The sequence below is a fragment of the Leopardus geoffroyi genome, chromosome D3 (assembly GCF_018350155.1).
Source record: "Leopardus geoffroyi isolate Oge1 chromosome D3, O.geoffroyi_Oge1_pat1.0, whole genome shotgun sequence".
Classification (NCBI taxonomy): domain Eukaryota; kingdom Metazoa; phylum Chordata; class Mammalia; order Carnivora; family Felidae; genus Leopardus; species Leopardus geoffroyi.
The window spans coordinates 16,562,091-16,584,661 of NC_059339.1; the positions used below are offsets into that span (position 1 = coordinate 16,562,091).

General features: G+C 51.1%; 1 protein-coding gene across 5 annotated transcripts in view; it reads right to left on the minus strand.

Moving 5' to 3' along the window:
• PXN (paxillin) overlaps positions 1–22,571 on the minus strand; it is a 58,785-nt gene that overhangs the window by 26,395 nt on the left and 9,819 nt on the right. The window contains exon 1 of one of the 5 annotated variants that reach the window (XM_045458169.1): positions 20,743–20,917. The exons of 2 other annotated variants lie outside the window; for them this stretch is intronic. In XM_045458169.1, the coding sequence (XP_045314125.1) occupies positions 20,743–20,755 (13 nt within the window). In that variant the 5' untranslated portion in view covers positions 20,756–20,917. Of the gene's footprint in view, positions 1–20,742; positions 20,918–22,571 lie in introns of those variants that run through there. 2 more of the 5 variants (XM_045458162.1, XM_045458167.1) reach the window with 2 other exon arrangements.

Sequence of the window (22,571 nt, forward strand, 5' to 3'; positions counted from 1 at the left end):
GCAGGTATGTGAGTTTGCAATACAATGTAGTGTGGGTTTTGAAGTTGAACAACCTTGGCTCTGCCCCTTGCTAGCACCGCACCTCTGTGAGTTCATGAGTTCGAGCCCCGTGTCAGGCTCTGTGCTAACAGCTCAGAGCCTGGAGCCTGCTTCGGATTCTGTGTCTCCCTCTCTCTCTGCCCCTCCCCACTCGCACTCTCTCTATCTCTATTTCAGGAAAAAAATATAGATAGATAGATAGACAGATAGATAGATAGATGGATGGATAAAAGAGACACAAAAAAGAAAGCATATCTGGCATATCACAAGCACACAGTCCATACACATCATGCCTACCTCCCTCACCAGGTGACAGCAGGTGACAGACAGGGGCTGAGTGGCTGTCCCACCCACAAAGCTGACATCCCTGACTGCCCCGCCTGAGCAGGTGTGGGAGAGCACCCCGCACTACAATCCATGAGCAACTGCAGAGAAGGTACTCTGAAAGATGTCAGGCAGGCCGCCCAATGCCACCACATGGCCCCCCAGATGCAGCTGTGAATACACAAGGGCCAATCGCTGGTCTGTGCCAACAGACTTTGGCTAAAAAGCTAACACCCTGGTGCAGGACCCAATGAAAACTGTGATCTCTCTCCCTGGCTTCAAAGCCATCCCTGAGTTCAAAGACTTGCCAAGTAGGAACGTCCAGAGTGCCCTGTGCTCAGGGCACAGGGAGTTCAGCGCACAAAGCCCACAGGAGGAAGGGTACTCACCACTGGTCCTCCCAGGGGCCCGGCCCAAGTCCATCCTCCCAGCCCCACTACCATCTGCTCCCAACAATCCAAGTTCCATGGAAGGAGGCTAGGGATGGGCCAGGGCAGTCCCTGCCGCACATGCAGCAGCACTGACACGAGCCTGTCCCGGACTTCCTCCCGGGCCCCTGAGTGTCAGGCAGGAAATGCCCTTGCCTGCTCAGGTTGGCCTGCACCTCGCCCTGCCATCCCCCTCCTCTTGCTGACTCAGCTCAGCTCCCCACCTGTGGGGCAAAGGGAGCCTTCATTCCCCCTTCCAGGGCAAGAGAGGCAGGGAGCCCCCACAGCAAGGGAGCTTCACCTGACACCAGAGGACTCACAGATGACCCTCTAGGGGATGTGCAGACCACCTGAAATTATACACAGAACGTCTTGTGCGCATCCCCACAGCATTACTCTAGGGAGACAGTTCATAATATTCATGGTCCAAAGGGGTTGGGGATCCACAGAGGTGAAACGATTGTGGAAAACAAGGGCTGACAGTGGCCACTCTGTACCTTCAACTCACTGGCAGGTCCTTTGAAGACAAGTCCAATTGCCTGGAGCTGAAGCAGCCTCATCTCTGCCTCAATCCCAGGTGACTGGAATTTCTGGAATGAGCCTTGCTGGGCACTGACCCAGAAAGTGCACATACACTCCTCTCCAGCAAAGGCACCACCATTCAGAAAGCACAAAATGGGAAGGGACGCCCCCATCTGGGTATCCAAGGCTAACCTTGAAAATGGGTGAGTTCTGCATACCTGTCCCACCTGCCTCCCCCGGCCCCTCCAGCCCTCTCCCTGGGTGCCATCTCGTCTTTACCAGTGGTGTCCCAATAATGTCCATCAGCAAGTACTATGCACAGATGCCATGCTGAGCACTGGGGGAACAAAAACACAGTGTCTGTCCCCAGGGAGCGCTAACCAGTCGAAGACCATCATAATCTGGGCAGAGGGAGAAGGAAGGAGGGGCTTTCCAGGCCCAGGAAGGAGCACAGGCAGACGTGAGAAACAGCCTGGCAGACAGAGGGGGCTGGAGCCCAGGGTACAAGCCCCAACTTGGTGGAAGAGGAGCAACGACCCAAGGCCCGTTGTAGAGTCTGGACTTAGAAGGGCAAGCCATGCAAGGCTGTCGACAGGGAACAGGGAAGGCAGGACCAGGCTTGCATTCTGGATCACTCAGGCAGTGTATACAGGAGAGAGGGGAAGGAGAGGGGCTTAGTTGGAGGAACGCTCTAGATAAGACTAGGTAAAATCAATAGGACCTGGTAATTGAGCAGCTCGGGAGAAAGAGGGAGGAACAGATGCCTCCCACGTTTGTTTCCTGTGGGAGGACAGAGTGTCCACCAGATGAGACTGCAAGACAGGAGGAGGAGCAGGATGAGGCAAAGGAGGAGCATGGAAGGGTCAGCAACCGAGGACAGGCAGGACACAGGGCCACTGAGCCAGGCCCCAGGGCCTTTCTTTTCCCTTGGCCATGTCACCTATGAATCTCTTAAGGGTCCAGAAGGTACCTGGTTGGGAAATGATACAGTACTCGTACTCCAGTTTGTTCTTCCATTGAAAAACAGTGGTTTGCCCAGCCTGGCCCCCTGCAGGAGCCATAAACCACAGGCAGTCTGCTTTGGGGGCCCTCAGAGTGACCAGTTAATACCATGGGTCCCCTCCCTTGGCCCACTTTTGGTGAAGTCTGTCCTGAAATCCAAATACAGAGGTAGTTCCATCCCCCAACAGCGCCCCCTCCGGAAGAGGGGCTAGGCCAAGCCTCTTATCACAGGAACCAGGCCTTCCTGCCACATGAGCACACAGGCTCACCGCTGGGGCCAGCGGGCCCAGGACAAAATCTCAGGCCCCAAAATCTCAGGGAAATGCCTTTCTGGACTGGTCCAGGGCCCCAGCTAAGCCCAGGCAGCTTGCATAGACAGAGCTCAGCATCTGACCTGAGGATGAAAGGAGCCCCCAGAGGCTGGCCCCATCTCAGCTGTCATACCAAGGCCACCTCAAAAGATCGTGCCATTGAGGAAGCAAAGGCTGGTGACTGTCCTTGGCCTTCCAGCTCAGGCTGTTCGATTAGTTTGTAAGATCAGTTGGGAGACCACAGGGTGCCAAATCACAGCCAATAAACTTAGCACACATGCACAAAAGCCTCCTCCCTCCCAGTCCTTTGCACGTGTTGTTCCCTGTGCCTAGACCACCCTCTTGTCTTCTTTTCCAGGCTAAATCCTTTCTTATCCCTGGAGATTCATCACAGTTCAGTTTCCTCTTCTGCAACATGAGGATAAAAAGGATCTCCTTTGGGACACCTGGGTGGCTCAGTGGGTTAAGCATCTGACTGTTGGTTTTGGCTCAGGTCATGATCTCACAGTTTGTGAGTTTGAGCCCTGCATTGGGCTCTGCGCTGATGGTGCTGAGCCTGCTTGAGATTCTCTCTCTCCTTTCGCAGCCCCTTCCCCACTTGTGCACTCTCTCTCTCTCTCAAAATAAAAAAATAAACTTAGAAAAAAAAAAAAGGATCTGCTTTGCCTACCTTAAAAAAAAAAAAAGGAATGTGTGGTTTTCTATAAGAGATTCCCAAATCTTATTATGGAATGGCTATCTATTTAAAGGATGAAGGTTTGTGGCTTTTATAAATGTCAACATTCCAATTAAAATAAACACAACAAAGAGTCAGCTTAGGATACCATTTCCTTCAGGAAGCCCTCCATGACCGCATTCTTTGCACAGGGTTCAAGGCCCCTCTCCTCTGGGTTCCCAAAGCACCATGCACCTCCCCTCTGAGAGCATGTGAAGCATGCATCCAACTGGTAAGAACCGTCTGCCTAAGTGTCTATGTCCCACCAGCCTATGAGAGCTCAGGGAAGGCAGGAAGTGTGTCTTTATCTGTCTTCACCTCCTCACATTGAACAGAGCCCAGAACATAACAGGAGCTCCATGGACAAGTAGTAAACAAATGAATGACCCTGCCAAGCCCATGTGCTGCAGACATCTGCTTCACCACTTCAGTCTGCGCCTCTTCCAGGCCTTTCATGAGCACTCGCTACATGCAAAGCACAGTGAGGGTGAGCAGCGCATGCATACAGGACCCAAACCTCTCTATTCATCTAACCCCGGAAATCTCCCTCTCCAGTGATCTAGTTACCCCCATCCCTCCCCAACCGGCACCATTCTCAACTTTAAAAAACAAAAGGACGGGGAGCCTGGGCGGCTCAGTTCAAGCCCCACATCGGACTCCATGCTGACAGTGTGGAGACTGCTGGGGATTCTCTTTCTCTCCCTCTCTCTTTAAATAAATAAATAAACTTAGGGGCGCCTGGGTGGCTCAGGCGGTTAAGCGTCCGACTTTGGCTCAGGTCATGAGTTCACAGTTCATGGGTTCGAGCCCCGAGTCGGGCTCTGTGCTAACATCTCGGAGCCTGGAGCCTCCTTCAGATTCTGTGTGTCTCTCTCTCTGTCCTTCCTCTGTTAACGCTGTCTCTCTCTCAAAATATATGAATAAATAGTCAAATAAATAAATAAACTAAAAAAAAAGGGGGGGGGGAACACTCCACAAGACTTTGTGGCCAGAACACAGCAGCCCCTTGTGGGTACTTAAGGTTTAAACTCACTGTATGGCTTGTCTAGCTTCCTCTGTGGGTGGGGGAGGAGGAGTTGGTGAGGTGGGCTGGCTCCCAGGAGGGAGGCACCTGGGCAACCCAGGCGGAGTCAGGACCTGGGACAAGGTGGCACCTTCACTGGGTGCTGGAGGAAGAGAGGAGGGGCATCAGCAAGCGACAGGGCAAGAAAGAACAGGGAGAATGGCAGCCCTTAGGCCCAGCAGATCTCCTAGCAGATCTTGTGGTGTCACGCCTCTCCCCATGGGGCAGTGGGGGCAGGAGACATATGCTGGGATGTGAAGATTTTCTGAAACGTGTGCCACTGGAATGTGTTAGCGACACCAGTCATGGGCTCTGCAGCCTGGAGTGGCTGATAACATCATTGATTATCATGACAGAGCCACACATGAGCCGAACCACAAAGAACACACAGAAGACAGCAATGCTGGGGGAAGCTCTATGGGCAGGGAAAACCAGCCAGAAAAAAACAAGTTTTTTTGAAAAGGGAGAGGAAAGGGGGGAGAAAAGGTTTTGCAAACGGTTTTCTTGATATCTTTAAAAGAAGTTTTTTTAACGTTTATTTATTTTTGAGAGAGAGAGACAGAGCATGAAGAAGTGAGGAAGACATAGAATCCGAAGCAGGCTCCAGGCTCTGAGCTGTCAGCACAGAGCCCGACACGGGGCTTGAACTCACAAATTGCGAGATCAGGACCTGAGCCGAAGTCAGTCACTCAACTGACTGAGCCACCTGAGTACCCCCAGTTTTGTTAATTTCTTTAGATTATAAAAGGCCTTTTTTTTTTTACAAAGGAACAGAGAATACCAGAAACAGTAAATATGCCTAACAACAGAGTGTGAGGTTTATGATATACTATACACCAAAGTAAAATTTAGGACAACAGTAACACAAAGGACAAGAAGGGGATGTGACTCGAAGGTACACTGTGTATGAGTTACACCTGTATACCACACAGCAATCACTAAAAAGGTAAACCAATGAAGTATGGCTAAATAAGCCAATAGTGGAGATCACATGGAATCCTAATATAAAAGAAAGCAGGAAAAGAAGAAAAAATAAAGAACAGAGGGTATAGGGGTGCCTGGCTGCCTCAATTGGTCGAACATCTGACTCTTGATCTCAGGGTCATGAGTTCAAGCCCCACACTGGGCATACAGCTTACTTAAAAAAAAAAAAAAAAAAAAAAAAAGGAACAGGGGCACCTGGGTGGCTGAGTTGGTTAAGCATCTGGCTCTTGATTTCGGCTGAGTCATGATCTCACAGTTCATGGTATTGAGCCCCACGTCTGGCTCTGCACTGACAGCACGGAGCCTGCTTGGTATTCTCTCTCCCTCTCTCTCTCTACCCCTCCCCTGCGTACACATGTGCTCAATCTCTCTCACTCAAAATAAATAAACTTAAAAAAAAAAAAAAAAAAAGGCAGAGATTGTAAGACTGGATAAAAATGCAAGATTCTGTATGTGCTATCTATATGAAACATTTTAATTACAAAGAAACAGATAAGCAATTCTTACCAGTTTGATATGCATAAAACAATGGAGAAAAAAAAAAAAACAAACATATCACACCAACAAGAAAGCTGGATTGGTTCTGTTACTATCAGATGTGGTAGGCTCCCAAGCAAGAACATTACCAGAGACAAGGAAAGACATTTCATAATGATAAAAAGGTTAATTCATCATGAATATGTAATAGTCCTAAATGCATATACATCTGGTAACAGAGCTTCAAATTAGATGAAGGAAAAATGGAGAGAATTGAAAGGAAAAAGGGACAAATCCAAAATCAGACACTGAGATTTCAACTCTCTAATTAAGATCAATAACTGGGGCGCCTGGGTGGCTTAGCCAGTTAGTTAAGCATCTGACTCTTGATTTCGGCTCAGCTCGTTATATGCCAGTTCATGGGTTTGAGACCCGTGTCTGGCTTTGCGCTGAGAGCATGGTTCTTGGAATTGAGCCCCACATCAGGCTCTATGCTGACAGCTCAGAGCCTGGAGCCTGCTTCAGATTCTGTGTTTCTCTCTTTCTGCCCCACTCCCACTGGTGCTCTGTCTCTCTCTCTCTCAAAAATAAACATTTAAAAAAAATTTTTTTAAATAAAAAAAGAAAGAAAGAACCCAAGAACTGGAAAGCAACAAGACACTGGGCCAACAGACTGCTTGCTGGTCTGAGGAACACAAGGGACCCCAGACTTTTGTTCACCAAAGCAGAGGGGCTGAGGGGTGGCCACAAAGCAGGAAAGGCTCCCTTCCTTTTGCTGGGCCCACCAACCTCCCCTGGAGGGAGGGAGGCACTTCAGCTCACACCACAATCCCCAGTGGTTTTCTGGGGATTTTTTTTTTTAACGCATATTTATTTATTTTTAAGAGAGAGAGAGAATGTGTGCAAGTAAGGGAAGGGCAGAAAGAGAGGAAGAGAGAGAATCCCAAGCAGGCTCTGCACTGTCAGCACAGAACTCGACATGCGGCTCAATCCCAAGAACCATGAGATCATGATCCGAGCTGAAATCAAGAGTTGGACATTTAACCAACTCAGCCACCCAGGCACCCCTAGAAAAATAAACTTTAAAAGCAATGAAGGGGTGCCTGGGTGGCTCAGTCAGTTAAGCGCCAGACTTCGGCTCAGGTCATGACCTCACAGTTTGTGGGTTCAAGTCCCGTGTCAGGCTCTGTGTTGACAGCTCAGAGCCTGGAGCCTGCTTCAGATTCTGTGTCTCCTTCTCTCTCCCTCTCTCTCTCTCTGCCCCTTCTTGGCTCACACTCTGTCTCTCCCTCTCGCTCAAAAATAAACACTAAAAAAATTTAAAAAAGCAATGAAGAGGGCGCCTGGGTGGCGTACTCAGTTAAGCGTCAGACTCCTGATCTCGGCCCAGGTCATGATCTCACAGTTCATGAGTTCAAGCCCTACATCAGGCTCTGCGCTGATGGTGCAGAGCCTGCTTGGGATTCTGTTTCTCCCTTTCTCTGACCCTCCCCTGCTTGTGCTCTCTCTCTCTCTCTCTCTCAAAATAAATAAATAAACTTAATAAAAAAAATTTTTTTTTTAAAGCAATGAAGAGACATAAACTAAAAAGAACTGAAAACAGGTATGCAAATAAAAACTTGAACACAAAGGTTCGCACAAGCACAATAGCAAAAAGGTGGAAACTACCCAAATGTCCATCAACTGATGAATGAATAAACAAAATGCAGTATATATCCATACAACGTAATATTATTCAGCCATAAAAAGGAATGAAATATTGATTCATGCTACCAACATGCATGAACCTCAAAACCATTACACTGAATGAAAGAAGCCAATCACAAAAGGCCACATTTTGTAAGATTCCACTTATATGAAACATCCAGAACAGGCAAATCCATAGAGACAGAAAGGAGATTAGTGTTTGCCAGGAGCTGGGAGAGGGGGGAAGGGGGGAAAGACTGCTGAATGGTTACAGGGACTCCTTTGGGGGTGATGAAAATGTGCTGGGCTAGACAGAGGGGATGACTGCACAGACTGTGGATGTACTAAATGCCACAGAATTGTACACTTTATTTTTTTAATGTTTATTTATTTTTTGACAGAGAGACAGACTCCAAGCAGGAGAGGGGCAGAGAGAGAGGGAGACACAGAATCCGAAGCAGGCTCCAGGCTCTGAGATGACAGCAGATAGCCCCAGGTGAGGCTCAAACTCACGGACCTTGATTTCATGACCTGAGCTGAAGTCAGATGCTTAACTGACTGAGCCACCCAGGCGCCCCTGAATTGTACACTTTAAAATGGTTAGTTGTATGTTATGTGAATTTCATCTTAATTTAGAAAAAACACAACACAGTGAAGGGTATGTGAATCATATGTATGCTTACATATTTATAAATGTACAGAAAATAGCTGGGAAAGATACACACCAAACTATTAACAATAGTTACTAGTTACCCCTGGTGGGAAAAGGACAAAGGACTTTCACTCCTGTATCCTTTTTTTTTATATATGTATATATAATAAGCATGTATCTTTCGACACAAAAACTCTTACAAAAGGAAATAACAGTATCAGATACAAAATGGCTTGAGAAGGGTCCCTAGAGAAAAGAAAGCTTAGGGCTACACTGTGGCAAGGTGTGTAGTTCTAGAAATGAGGAAAACTAGGACCCCACATATTCCCCAAAAAGGGCAAGAAAGAGGGAAAAAGCACGGGTCTGCTCTGCCTCTAAGTGTCCTGGACAAATGCTTTCTCCTCAGAGGACCTAAGTTTGTCCACCTATAAAACACATGGATTGAACCTTATAAACGATTTTCCAATGTTTTTACACTGTTATTTTCAATTTTTTAAAAAGCTGGGGTGCCTGGGTGGCTTAGTAAGTTCAGCGTCTGACTCTTGGTTTCAGTTCAGGTCACCATCTCACGGTTCATGAGTTTGAGCCCCAAACTGGGCTCTGCATGGACAGTGTGAAGCCTGCTTGGGATTCTCTGTCTCCCTCTCTACCCCTCCCCCCCCCCTCTCTCTCTCAAAAATAAATAAATAAACTTTTCTTTTTTAAGCCACAAAACTCCTTGTGCAATTGCAGTCTTTGATAAAAGTCCACTATATAAACTGATAAAAAGTAAGTCACTCTCACTGAGGAAGTTGATGGGCTGAAGATGCCCACACACACCCAGAGGGGATACCCTAAGACTCTTTCCAGTTCCGGAAGCATCGGGAAGGGTCTATGGAAGACGGGATCAGTCCAGAGCCACAGAAAGGTGAGCACTGACCGATCACATCCAACAGAACACTCAGAGGACAAATCTCACAGGCAGAAGGAGCAGGGAGAGGAGGAAGGGCAGGGCAGAGGTGACGTCTAAGCTAGAGACGCCAAAAAGCACTGCTACCAGCCAACAAACCAACAAACCAAGGGTCCCTGGGGACAGATGGACTAGGACACCCCCGGCCCCCAAGCCTGTGCACGAAGCCAGGCAGAGAACAGCTGTCTCCAGGTCAGTGTTCCTGCTGCTCTTGGGGCACAAACAGGATGTTTGGAAGCAGATGACCACAAGTAACCACAGGAAGCTGTGACAACCACCTCCAGGTGACACTTCTCTTCTTTCCCCAGCTTGTTTCCCGCGTGACTGCCTCAGGCAGGCAAAAAGACTTCAAGTGCCGACTTCCCAAGAGCGAGAAGGGGCAGGAATCCTTGGAAAGTTCAGGATAGAGGAGAGGAGGCCATCTGAGGTGGTGAGGCAGAGAGGAAATGAGGCCACCCCACTATCCCTGCAGCTCACCCCACGGGTGCAGCTAGGCTGACACTACTAAGAAATGGTAAGGAAACCACACATCCACTCATGGGGCCAAGACAGGCAGCCTGTGACCAAGCAAGAACTTTCCAAGAAGGGTAGCATGTGACCAAGCAAGCCCAGGAAGGTAGCCACGTCAGGTCTGTGAGGCGCGAGTGTAGTTTTCCAGAAGCCATGGCCTCTCCTTCAAGCCCACCCCAGAGGGGTCTGCCTGACTTGGCTGTCCTGGAGCTTAGCAGTGATGAGAACCCACCCCAGTGGGTCAGCCAGGCCAGGAGTTCAGGGGTGGGGGATGGTAAATCCAGAGGAAACCAAGAGCAGGCCGTGGGACACTCCCATTTCCACCTAAGCAAGAGGAATGTTCCTGGAAACAGAGAGCAAGGAAAAGCCTGGCCGGGACTCTCTGAGCCATTTCTACCTCCTAATGGGGCCCAGGGCTGACCTAACAGATCAACTGCCCCTAGAAAAGCACAGAGGCAGGCAGGGCAGCCCAACCAGTGAGCCAGCTTCTTGCTATTAGCTGGGCTCACTCAACTGACAAAAACCTCAGTTCATGGTCCAAAAAAACCAAACTCTCCCTTTATCTACTGCTCATAGGAGCCTCAGTGGCCTAGACCCATCCTTCAAGGCTTTGTAGGTGTCACGGAGCATCTTTCACTGGCTCTCTGTGACACCCCTCATACATTAGTGTTAGATAAGCAATTAGTATAAACCAAGCCACGGAATGACCTCCTTCCCCAGCCACTTCCGCCCCAAAGCCACCAAAGAGGCTCTGGGGAAATGAAATGTCATTTAACCAAAACCCAACTTGACACCCCCAGCACTAGGGAACAGCCATTCCGTCCGCAGAGCTGCGCTCCCGGGCTTCTACCCCACGGGGCCAGGAAGGGTCCCAAATCACAACCTCCCAGGAGATAACCCATGTGAGATTCCTCCCTCAGACCAAGCTGAATGGTCAACCCGGCTCATGTGCACTAAATGTTCACCACCAAGGCCACAGCAAGCACAGGCAGCAGACTGGTGAAGTGGAGGGGTGACAGAGAAAGCCAAGGCCCCAAAGCGATATCTAGATTTGTCCAAGGAGGAATCATAATAACAATCGTTACTATTTATTAAGTGCTTTAAGGCATCTCAAGAAATGTGCCTGTTTCACCGAGGCTATGGGTGTAAGGTGACGGGCCACAGTCACACAGTTAGCAAGTGGCAGTAATGATTCAGACCCTGGAGTGGCTGATGTCAGAGCCTGCCTTCTGCCCATGGCACTAGACTGCCTCCCCACCAACCCAGAACCCAGAGGGTCTCTGGCTCAGATTCTCCAGCAGAAGAGGCGTGCTGGAGGTCTGGCATCACAGTGGGTGTCTGCAGTTCATACCCATTTAATCATCAACCACCATCAAATATTAAGCAACGGCAGACAGCGTAGCTGTCATTGGCACTTAGCACACAAGATCCCTCTCTTGAAGGGGCCTACCAGGCAGAGGGGAGACCAAAGAAGCCCCGTTTACATAGATTTGTTACACTGCCATGGGTGAGTCAAGAGGTTGGCTGGTCTGAACCAGAACAAAGCCGTCTCAAGGTGGCAGCTGCAGAGACCTTCCAGGAGGAGGAAGAGGGGAGATTGGTGAGGAGGAGGGGAGACAAACAGGTGAGGAGGCAATTTTCTGCAACTTGGACAAAGATCCAGACTGTGTGGAGCTAAGTGCTTGGAAGTGGTCAGAAGTCACATCTAACTCAAGAATGCAGTTTGAGAAAGCCCCTAGATGGGGCGCCTGGCTGGCTCAGGCGGTGGAACATGGGACTCTTAGTCTCAAGGTTGCGAGTTCGAGCCCCACAAGGGGGTAGAGATGACTTTTAAATAAATAAATAAATAAATAAATAAATAAATAAATAAATAAAGTCTCAAAAAAGTTAAAAAAGGAATCCACTGAGACTTAGCAACTCCGTGTTTGCTATAAACCCAGGGCAGAAAGAATTGTTTTTTTTTTTTTAACGTTTATTTATTTGGGGGGTGAGGTGCAGAGAGAGGGGGACAGAGGATCCGAAGCAGGCTGCAAGCTGAGAGCAGGGGGCCCGATGTGGGGCCTGAACTCATGAACCATGAGGTCATGACCTGAGCCGAAGTCAGCTACTTAAGCAACTGAGCCATCCACACGCCCCTGTACTGTATTTATATATTTAAAAAAAAAAAAAAAAAGCCATGTATAAGTTGACCCACACATTCAAACCTGTGTTGTTTAAGGGACAACTGTAATTTAGAATAATTTTTTAAGATTTTTTTAAAAGTTTATTTATTTATTTTATGGGGTGCCTGGGTGGCTCAGTCAGTTAAGCATCCGACTTCGGCTCAGGTCATGATCTCGCGGTCCGTGAGTTCGAGCCCCGCGTAAGGCTGTCTGCTGACCACTCAGAGTCTGGAGCCTGTTTCAGATTCTGTGCCTCCCTCTCTCTGACCCTCCCCCGTTCATGCTCTGTCTCTCTCTGTCTCAAAAATAAATAAACATTAAAAAAAAAAAAAAAGTTTATTTATTTATTTTGAAAGAGAGACAGTGTGAGTGGGGGGAGGGGCAGAGAGAGAGGGAGAGAGAGAATCCCAAGCAGGCTCCTCGCTGCCAGGGCAAAGCCCCACGAGGGGCTCCAACTCAGGAAACCATAAGATCGTGACCTGAGCCAAAACCAAGAGTCCTACGCTTAACTGACTGAGCCACCCGGGAGCCCCTAGGACATTTTTAAATACTACGAAGGCCAAGCAGGCCAAAATCCAACCTGTGATTCCAGTATGAAGAACCAAAAAGAGAATGGGTTTGGTGCCAGAAGATCTAAGCTCAGGCTCTAAGGTCAGGCTCTTGCATCAGGATTTGTGGTCATACTGGGTGTGTCTGCTTCCTCGGAGTCCCTTGAGCGGCAGTTACAGCTTCCTCCTCTGTAACAGGGAAAACTATCTCTCACCCCAAAGTGTTTTTGTCAGAATCATATCAAAAATGAGGAAGCACGTGAAAATGTTGCCTAAATCTCAAAGTGTTGCACAAAGGCCCATGATTTCACACAGGCCCAGAGAAGAGAGGGGACAGTAACAGAGAAAGTAGACAATGGATGAGGCCAAGAAGAGAGAGTGAGAAGGAAATGAGCTGGGTCTTTGCTGGCGTGCAGGCCGGAAGAATCTGCACAATAGAATCAACGTCAGGGGTGGAAATATAAATTTAGGAGTCGCCAACACACAAGTGAAAAAAGAGGTCACGCAAGCAGATAAACTGACCTAGGTACCTAGGAGAAAAACAGGGAGCCAGCAGAAGCCTCTGGAATAACACAGAGGTGCACCCCCACAAAGGGATCAGAGAAGGAATCTGGGGGGTGGAGGGGTCTGTAGAGAAGTGGATCTCAAGGGAGGGAGGGGGAAATATGGCCACTAAAGGATAGGATGTAGGGGCGCCTGGGTGGCTCAGTCAGTTAAGCATTTGCCTTCGGCTCAGGTCCTGATCTCATGGTTTGTGAGTTCGAGCCCCACATCCGGCTCTCTGCTGTCCACAAAGAGCCCGCTTCAGATCCTCTGTCCCCTTTTCTCTCTTCCCTTCCCCAACTCGTTTTCTCTCTCTCTCTCTCTCTCTCTCTCTCTCTCTCTCTCTTTCTCAAAAAAAAAAAAAAAAAACAAATGGGATGCATTCGTAGCAAAAGAGAAAACATGAAAGAATGGTTCAAGCTGTGTTAAAAACAGAAAAGGAGCAAAGAAGGGATGAGGAAGTTGGAAAGAGCAGGCAGGTAAAGAGAGGGAACCAGAAGAAAAAGGGACCCATAGATGGCTACATGGGGTCTACCCTGAAGGGGTGTATGGGGGGAGAGAGGCACCGGAGGTCATAACAGGTGTTGGGGTGGAAAGAGATGTGTGGGGCGAATGAACAGACAGCCAGGGAGGGTGCCCCTGCTGTGTGCCACACACTCCCGCATCCCTCATCTCCCGCGGACTCAGGAGGCAGGAGGCAGGAGGCAGGAGGCAGCCACCTTCCAACAGGACTTTTCTGTTGTCGGGAGACCCAGGTCTCCATAGCTCATTCGAAAGGATACACAGACTGCTGTCCAGAGGAGTCTCGGCAGTCTGAGGATCCGTGAGCTAAACCAAAAAGAGCCCCCCAGAGGCTTCCACCCACCTCCGAACTCACCCAGGGTTCCACTATTCAAAACAGCTGGAAATGTGCGCCCCCCTCTCCCCAAGAAGAAAACAGAACAGAACATGGCTGTCTCTGCCAAGTGAGTTCTGAATAAGCTGCATTCCATTTCATTAAAACAATTACCTGAGTCCCAGCCAAGAATTACATACAGCTTCCTCACAGCACCACCCCTCCCCCCCCATAAAACACACATCGTGCTGCGTTTCAAACAGGCAGAGAAAGGCCATGACGCACCACTCTGAGACCTCACTAGGAAGATCCCTCGATCCCTACCAAGTGGCCAGCCTCTGCATCCTCGCATGCCGGCAGACGGACACGAGTCTCAAAGAAGACCCTAGAGTGAAGTGCTCCCCTTACAAGAGTCTGCCCAAAATGTTTCTAGTGGGCACCAGGGCCTCAAAGCCAAGGGGGCTGCTGGCACCGGAATCCAGCTCTTTCTCCCAAACAGATGGGAGGCCCAAGTGGCCCAGCCTCGAGTCAGCACAGAACAAGAGGGACCTGGGAGTGGAGATTCCAGGAGTGGGAACCTGAAGTCTGGAGAACTGGACGGCTAGATCTGGGCTGCAAGCAAGAGCCCAGGGCCACTCTGGCCCATGCTGCCCACAGGCTAGTGGTGTCCTTTTGGCCACAGATAAGAGGTTCATGATGTGAAGCAAATGGCATTTCACCCCCTCCCCCAGGCTCCAGCTGCCCAGAGGCTCTTCTTCTGTAAAGGCCTTGCTCTGCATCCCACCCAGGCAACCCTCTCCAAACTCCAAAGCAGAGCCCAGCATCCCCCTCGCCCTGACCCTGGTCTCATTAATGTCACCACACCCAAAATAACCCCGGAGGCTGCCTCCACACTGTGGAAGCTGTCTGCCTCTGGCTGGCCCTGTCCTTTTTTCTGCACAGGTTGCCATGGCTATGTGCCCCCACCCGAGCTGAGAGTTAGTTACCAGTCATTCTCATCCCAGGCCCCCTTGGCTCCTGTCTACCCAAGCAGTCACCGCCTGCACAGAGTCACGGGAGGCCAAGAGTCACAGGTAGACACTTATGAACACCCCTGGCTGAATAACCCTGAGCCCACTGAGGAAAAAAGCAGTGTCTTCTTACTTTTTCCAACTTTTTTTCATGAAAGTATCTAAACATACAGAGAAGTTGAAAGACCAATACAATGAGCACCCATATGCCCTCTACCTAGATTCAGTCATTAATGTTTTGCCATTCTGGGGGCGCCTGGGCGGCTCAGTTAAGTGCCCAACTCTCGATCTCGGCTCAGTCCATGATCTCGAGGTTCGTGAGATGGAGCCTCACGTTAGGCTCTGCACTGACAGTGAGGAGCCTGCTTGGGATTCTCTCCTGCTCTCTCTGCCCCTCTCCTGCTCGTTCTCTCCCTCCCTCTCTCCCTCTCTCTCTCTCTCAAAAATAAATAAAAGCATTAAAAAATTTAAAAAAAATTTTTGCCATTTTATATAAACACACATACATGTGCTTAGGAGCTCTCTCTGTATATACATATGTATACATCCACTTTCTTTATTCCACCATTTAAAACTGAGTTGCAGACATCATGACATTTTACTCCCAAATACTTTCAACATGCACCTAACAATGACAATATTCTCCCATAAAACCACAATACCACAATCACACAAGAAATAAGCATTAAAAAGCTGTCTTTAAGGGAAAACTTGGCCACCGGGGGCTCTGCGGGGCCCGGCCAACCACACATTCAGCCTGGGCCAGTGGGCCCAGCATCCACGGCCTCCCTGGAGAGGCCATCCCTCAGCCCCACTGGTTAGGCAATCAATTTGTTAGTTGGAAGACTCATCAGGACGTGAATGCACATTTCAGGCCAGATGTGAGACTCCCAACAAGACCCCAACTGAAGAGGAAAAGTGGACGTCAGGGCTGAGGAGGTTCTGGGCCTATGCTGAGTGAGGAGATACCCCTTTTCATCAGGTGCTTTGTCAAGGTTTCTGGGAAAACTCAGCCCCCTAATTCTTTCTCTCTGTCTCTCCCTTCAGAGTACGTCTTCAATTCTCCTCCTTAAAAGTTTTCAACAACTTTCTGCTCTGGAAAAGGGTTGGTGCAGCAAAGGACAAACACCTGAATGAGGACAGGAGCAAATCTGTATGGAGCAGGGGCACAGAGAGCTTGATTCCAACCAGAGAAGCCACAGGGAACAGGAAGGAAGAAGACGGATGTGGGACACCGAACAGAGGATGAGGCGTGTGGGGAGGAGCCAGGAAAGATGTTTAGCATCTAGAAATGTAACACAATCAAACCAACAGGCAACCAAGATCCGATCCAGTATCACGAGCAGAGGTGTAAAAATGGTTACAAGCCCGACTCTGCATTTATTTTTTTTTTAATTTTTTTTTTTAACGTTTATTTATTTTTGAGACAGAGAGACACAGAGCATGAAGGGGGGAGGGGCAGAGAGAGAAGGAGACACAGAATCGGAAGCAGGCTCCAGGCTCTGAGCCATCAGCCCAGAGCCTGACGTGGGGCTCGAACTCACGGACCGCAAGATCGTGACCTGAGCTGAAGTCGGACGCTTAACCGACTGCGCCACCCAGGCGCCCCCCGACTCTGCATTTAAACCCCAGCCCTGCTATTCTCTAGTTAACAGAACTTGGGCAAGGGGGCTAACCCTCTCTGTGCCTCAGCTTCCCCCTCTGTAAAATGGGTAGTAGTAGTAGTACTAAGAACAGAACCTGTGCCTCCTGTGGCCAACATGAGTCAATGAAACAATGTGTGTAAAGTGCCCAGCACAGTGCCTGCACATAATAAGTGCTCATTAAACATTTAAACATTATGAGAAAGAGTTCTACGGATGTTTGTTATTACTAGTGAAGGCGCTGAGACCAGGACAACACAGGGAAGAGCTGGAACGAGTGTGAAGGTAGGAGGAAGTCTTTCAACTCTCTGGCCTTGGAGCAAGGTAACAGGCCCTTGCCGGGTCAGCACACTCCATGCAAAATGTGAACATGGCGGAGAGGCGCTGCGTGAGTGCCTCAGCGGTAATTCTGGCTTTTCGTAGGCCTCTCCTGCCAAGGACCCCCCCCAGCCTCCCAATGCAGGGCCATCACTGGGGAAGCTGGAGGCAGTGCTTCGATGTTCTCTTGGAAGACCTCCAACCCACAATGGCAGAGCAGCCCAAACCTCTCCACACTGGGCTGAGGCTGTCCAGACAGCAGACAGCTAAGCACAACAGAAAGGGCACCTGCTTAGGACTCAAACACACCAGGGTCTGGAGCCCAGCTCTGCACCTCACTGGTGCATTGCCCAGAAGATCTGGTGTTGACGAAGAACACAACATCACTCCACAGCTGCCCCTGCCACAGGCCCAGCAGCTGGATGCCCTGACCCTGGCCTAACACACAGAGACACCACAGACAGACAAGCCCGAAGTCCAGACTTTCCATGGAAACAGGGAGGCTCCGTAGTCCGGAATGCCCCAAGCAACTCCCCTGCCCCCCTAACACTCCCCCTAAGGACAATGAGGCACTGTTTTTCAGAGGGTCCAGACTGCTGAGAAGCTGAAGGAAGACATGTCCAGATTCTAGAAGCAACTGGGCATTGCCAACAGCTGGCTGTCCCCCCTGGAAGAGATGGGAAGGCAAAGCTATCAAGGTCTGAATTGGACCCACCCTTTGCCACAGAGGCCATTTCCTCAGGATGGCCCCCAGCACACAAATTTCAAAGGTAACTAGCAATTACTCAGCAGGCTCAAGGCTCATCCTCCCGTTAGTCACCTCACTGAGCATTTAACCTTATTATGATTTTGATGACCAGATCTGGAATTGGATCAGTCTGGGTTCCAATCCCAGCTCCCCCCAGTGAACCTCCCAGAGCTCAGGTTTCCACATCTGTACAGTGGAGATAAAACATCTCTCTCTCTCTCTCTCTCTCTCTCTCTCTCTCTCTCTCTCGGAATGGCGGTGATCATACCCATAAAGTGCTGAGTCTGATGCCTGTCTCCCATCAAGCACACGTGACTATTACTGGACCGCAGCTGTGGTCACAGCCCCCCAAGTGCACTAAGGAACATGAACGAGGGAGAGTGAGGAGTTGGGTCGGAAACGGTAATCAGAGTGCATCTCAGTGTTGTGGGAGCTCTGTCCAGGAAACTCCAGCCAGAACTCAACAGGGCGAACTCCGGGCCAAACCAGCGTCTAAACAGTAATGGGAAAAGCCACCAGCAGCCACCCCGCAGCACAAAGCAGAGAGAACACACAGGCAAGGGCAGTGTTGATGTTTTTCTGCCCAAAGAGCTATAAATTCGTAACTTATTAAACAGCATGTGGTGAGTCTGTCACCAGCAGCTAAGGGGAGGGAAGAGTTCCCCAATTTTTGTTTTGAGACCCAAAAAAACAAAGTCACAGCAGAGTCTCTGCCCCCTCTAGCCTTGCCACAGGACAGACCATAAACTCTCCCATTTCAGGGACCAGGATGCTCACAGCTGAGAGCACTCTCAGGAGAAAAATCAAAATAAGCAGCCTGGCCTTTGTGTCCACCCAAACTAAGGAAAACAGCTGACAGGCAGTGTGTTGAGCAGCCATCCAGACAGCTGATGGGGCCTGAGCACAGAGGCAAATTCCTCTCCCCTTCCTGCTCGCCCCATTGCTCCCACCCCGGGGCTCTGGGACTCCAGGGCAGCCAGGCGTAGCTGGCCTCCTGGGAGCTGAGGCCCAGGAAGTCCGGCAGCCCGGAAACAACTGCGGAGTCTGTGCTGGAAGGCGGCAGAAGTTACAGGTGGCAGCCGTCACCCCCTGAGACTCCTCCTTCACATGCTGCCTACCCCCCTCCTCAGGAAGAAAGGCCTCTTGGTCCACAAGAGCTGCGGGACCGGGCTTCTCTCTAGTCATGGTTTTGTCATTCTGTGGCTGTGCAGCCTTGGGCAAGTGAATCACCCTCTCTGACTCCCAGTTTTTCCCATTCATAAAAGGCAGGCAGTGATGACAGCAGTGGCCCTAAGGGGCTCTTATGAAGGGCTGCTGTGAGAGCGGGACATGCTGAGGTACGGGGAAGCCCTCCATAAACTGCAAATTTCAATTCCTGTCACCCCCTATACCCCTCTCCTCTCTTTCCCTGAGACTAGCTCAGTCTCCTGGCCCCAAATGGAAGACCATCAGGGGACAGGAATTCTGGACTCCAACAGCAAACTCTACAAAACCTTCTCGGACCCTCAAACAGCACTGTGTGGAAGGGACTGCACGGAAGCAACAGCACCACATCAGCATTTTGGAAACTGTAACTCTGCTCCCCAGTTCCTGCTGGGAAAGCATCGAGACTTTCAGATCCTGATTCAAAACCTATCCCCCCAGCCTCCTTTCAGCTTATCTTTTATGTGGGGGGAAAAAAAAAACCTGCCTGCAAGGCATGCCAACCTGGTGTTGGAAAAATGGGTGCCAAGCCTGACCCGAAGGCAGAGAACTATGCTTGGCAGCCATCGCACTCCACAAAACAGGCAGGACTGGACACCATCCCCAGCGCCGGGATCTCTCAGCAGCGCCCTGATCTTTTTCAAAAGGAAGCTGGCGGTCCTCCTCCCTGTCCGCTTGGAAGTCCAGTACCTACAAATAGCCAGTCTTAACTTAGTGCCCTGTGCGCTTGGGGGAGGCCCGTCAGTGCTGTCTGATGAATCTGCTCCTCAGAGCCTGGGACAGAGAAAGCATCAATGGTCACACAAGCCACCCACAGTCCAGAGAGGGAAGACAAGGCTCCTACAGAGAAGAAACTCCCCCCCCCCCTCACCTCCCCAGCTCGGAGGCCCTCCAGCTACAGGCTTGAAGGGGAGGGACAGACAGTGAAGAAGTGAATCCTCTCACCATAGGGTTCAGGCCACTCAAGGCATTCCTAGAACCCTGGCCTCAACCCCCTCGGGTTTCGTGTCTGGTTTCAGGAGATACTTTCCCCTGCCCTAACACCAGGTCTACACAGCACTGAAAAGGGTAGTTTTGGAGCTCCGATAACAAGAAAACAGTAAAACTCTGTTCTGGGCATCCTGTCCTCTTTACCTGCGTGGCCTCCAGCAAGGTTTGATGCTAGGGGGTGGGGGGAACTCTGCCAGCCCCGGACAAGTCCAGAGATGGCCATACCTCGGGGCCCACTTCCCACCGCATTCCCCTGGCACTGCACCAGAATCTGGGAGTGGGGGAAGAATCATGTCTCCCCAGCTTACTCTTCTAGGATTAGGCTGATCTGTGATAGGAAAGGGGAGGGGCTGGCCCACAGAGTGGACAGGACAGTCAGCGAAATGGAGTGAGCAGCCCATGAAACAGGGTGCCCAGACCTGGGGTGGGGGGGGGGGGTGGTTAGTGGGGACAGATGAGAAACTTGTCTTTGTGGGGGTGTGGTCATCGGAGGCTCATCTCTAACTTGTGAAATGAAAAGGGTGGGCTTGGAGGGGCTATCCCTGAAGTGGGGGTGCCAGTCTGTGAAGTGGGGGTCCTCAAAGGGGTGAGAGCAGGTCCTGGAAATGAGGGACCAACCAGGAGTTCAGGCAGCTGTTCCCCGAGTTGGGCGGCCGATCAGTGAGGTGGGGGGTGAGGGAGCGGTCTGTGAAGGGAGGGTCCCACAGCGGGGGGGAGGTGGTGCTGTGCCGGCAGCGGGGGTCCGTCCCTGGGGCGGACGGGGCGGGTCCCCGAGGCGCAAGCTGGCCCCTCAGGCTGGTCTGGGAGATGGGGGTGGGTCCCCGAGGTCCCGAGTCCGGAGGTGGAGCCGTCCCCGAGGCGGGGGGTGGCGGCTGCGAGGACCGCGGCGGGGCCGGCCTGGCAAAGGACTCAGGCCGGGCCCGGGATCCCGGCCCAGCGGAGCTCCATCAGGCAGCGAGCAGAGCCAGGACCCGGGACGCCGGAGGAGGGATCCCGCAGCCCCCGCCGCCAGCTCGCTCCCGCCCGGCCCGAGGCCGCGCGCCCCTCGCACCCTTCTTCCTCGACCTCCCGCTCACTCACCGAGGTCGTCCATGGCGGGACCGCGGGCGCCGGGAGCCGGCTCGGCTTCGCGCTCGCTGCCCGTCCCGGGGCCGCTCCTCTCCGCCCCGCAACTTTTCCGCCGCGAGCCTCGGCCCGGAACGGAACGAGCCGCCGCCGCGCGCCCCCGCGCCCGCCGCGTGCCCCGCCCCCGCGAGCACGCGCGCCCCGCCCCCCACCCGCGGTCGCCCCCGCGAGCAAGTTGGCCCTGCCCCGTGCGCACGCTAGCCCCGCCCCGCCGCAGGCCCGCGAGCGCGCGCCCAGCCGGCGGCGGGCCACGCCGGGCGGGGAGGCGGCGCCCCCTTGCGGCCCAGCTGGCGGGTGGCGGCCCCCACCCCCCTCACCCCGCCCAGGCCTTCCGGCCCTGCTGTCTGCCTTTCTGTCCGTCTCAAAGTCACAAGCCTGACCGTCTGGCTGACAGATCCATCTCCTGTCTTGACATCTCAGTCTGATCTGTGTCTGTCCATCCATCGGTCACTCAATCATCACATATCAATCCACTGGAGAGTCAGATTTGTCCACCTGTCTGTCTACCTGTCTACCAGTAGGTCATCTCCCAGGAGGACCATAAATCAGTACCAGGTAAAGCAGGGAACCTTTGGAGGACCTTTCTTGGGGTTGCCCTCTGGACCGATGGCAGTGCAGCTTGCAATCCAGCCTTTGGGGCCAGATCCGATACTTTCTTCTTTTTTTTTTTTACATTTATTTATTTTTGAGAGACAGAGAACAAGTGGGGGAGGGGCAGAAAGAGAATGAGACACAGAATCCAAAGCAGTCTCCAGGTTCTGAGCTATCAGCACAGAGCCCAGAGCCCCACGTGGGGCTCAAACTCACAAACCTCGAGATCATGACCTGAGCCAAAGTTGGTCGCCTAACCGACTGAGCCACCCAGGAGCCCCTGGATTCAATACTTTCAAAGTTATATATCCTTTAATCTTCCACATGTCTACCCTCCCTAGAGGGAGACCTTTCCAAAACTCTGCAAGGAGCAGAGGGGACCCCACCTTAGATATTAAGGGGAAGACTTCAAGGAGCTAATACCCAGTGCCAGGCACAGTTTCCTGAAACACCCACTCACTCAGAGACCAGGTAATAATAACAGCTGCGGTTCATGGAGTGCCAGATACTATACAGCTATTATCTAAGTTAATTCTCATAGAAGCAGTTATTACTATCAGCCCTTCCCCATTCTTTGCAAAGGGCAATGGTAGTTTGTTGATTCTATATAAAAATACCCTGAAAGCAACACTTCAAGTTCCCCTGCCCACAAGAATCCAGCCCCCAAGCCCCTCTGGGTCAACTCAGATCCTCCAGGAAGCAGATGTTGAAATAGAGTTGGTGGCCGGCGGGGTGGGGGGGGAGGGTTCGGCGGCAACAACCATGAAGGAGAAAGAGGAAGAAGCAGAATTGGACAAGGGCTCATCTGACAAAGATAGACAACCTATCAGGGAGCACCAGAACAAAAACTCGTTAGAGGATCTCCATTGGGCAGAAGTATTCAAGCCCCAGGACCCCCAGCATGTTCAGCCATTGGCTGGGGATGCCCTGGGAGAGTGTAGCCTCTTCTCGATCTGAGTGACAAGTTCTTTCTTAAAGGCAGAACCAAGCAGCTCACTTTTGGCTACCAGGTCCTCCTATGTTAAAATTCAAGAGCCAAGGCTGCCCTTCCAACACCTGTAATGTACCTGTTTTGTAAGCACTACTCACTACTGCAGTTTACATTTAGTGGTGGGATTCTTGGATCAACGTCTCGCACGTGAGGACAGGAACCATGTCCATTTCAGCTCACCACATAGCCTTTAGTATGTGCA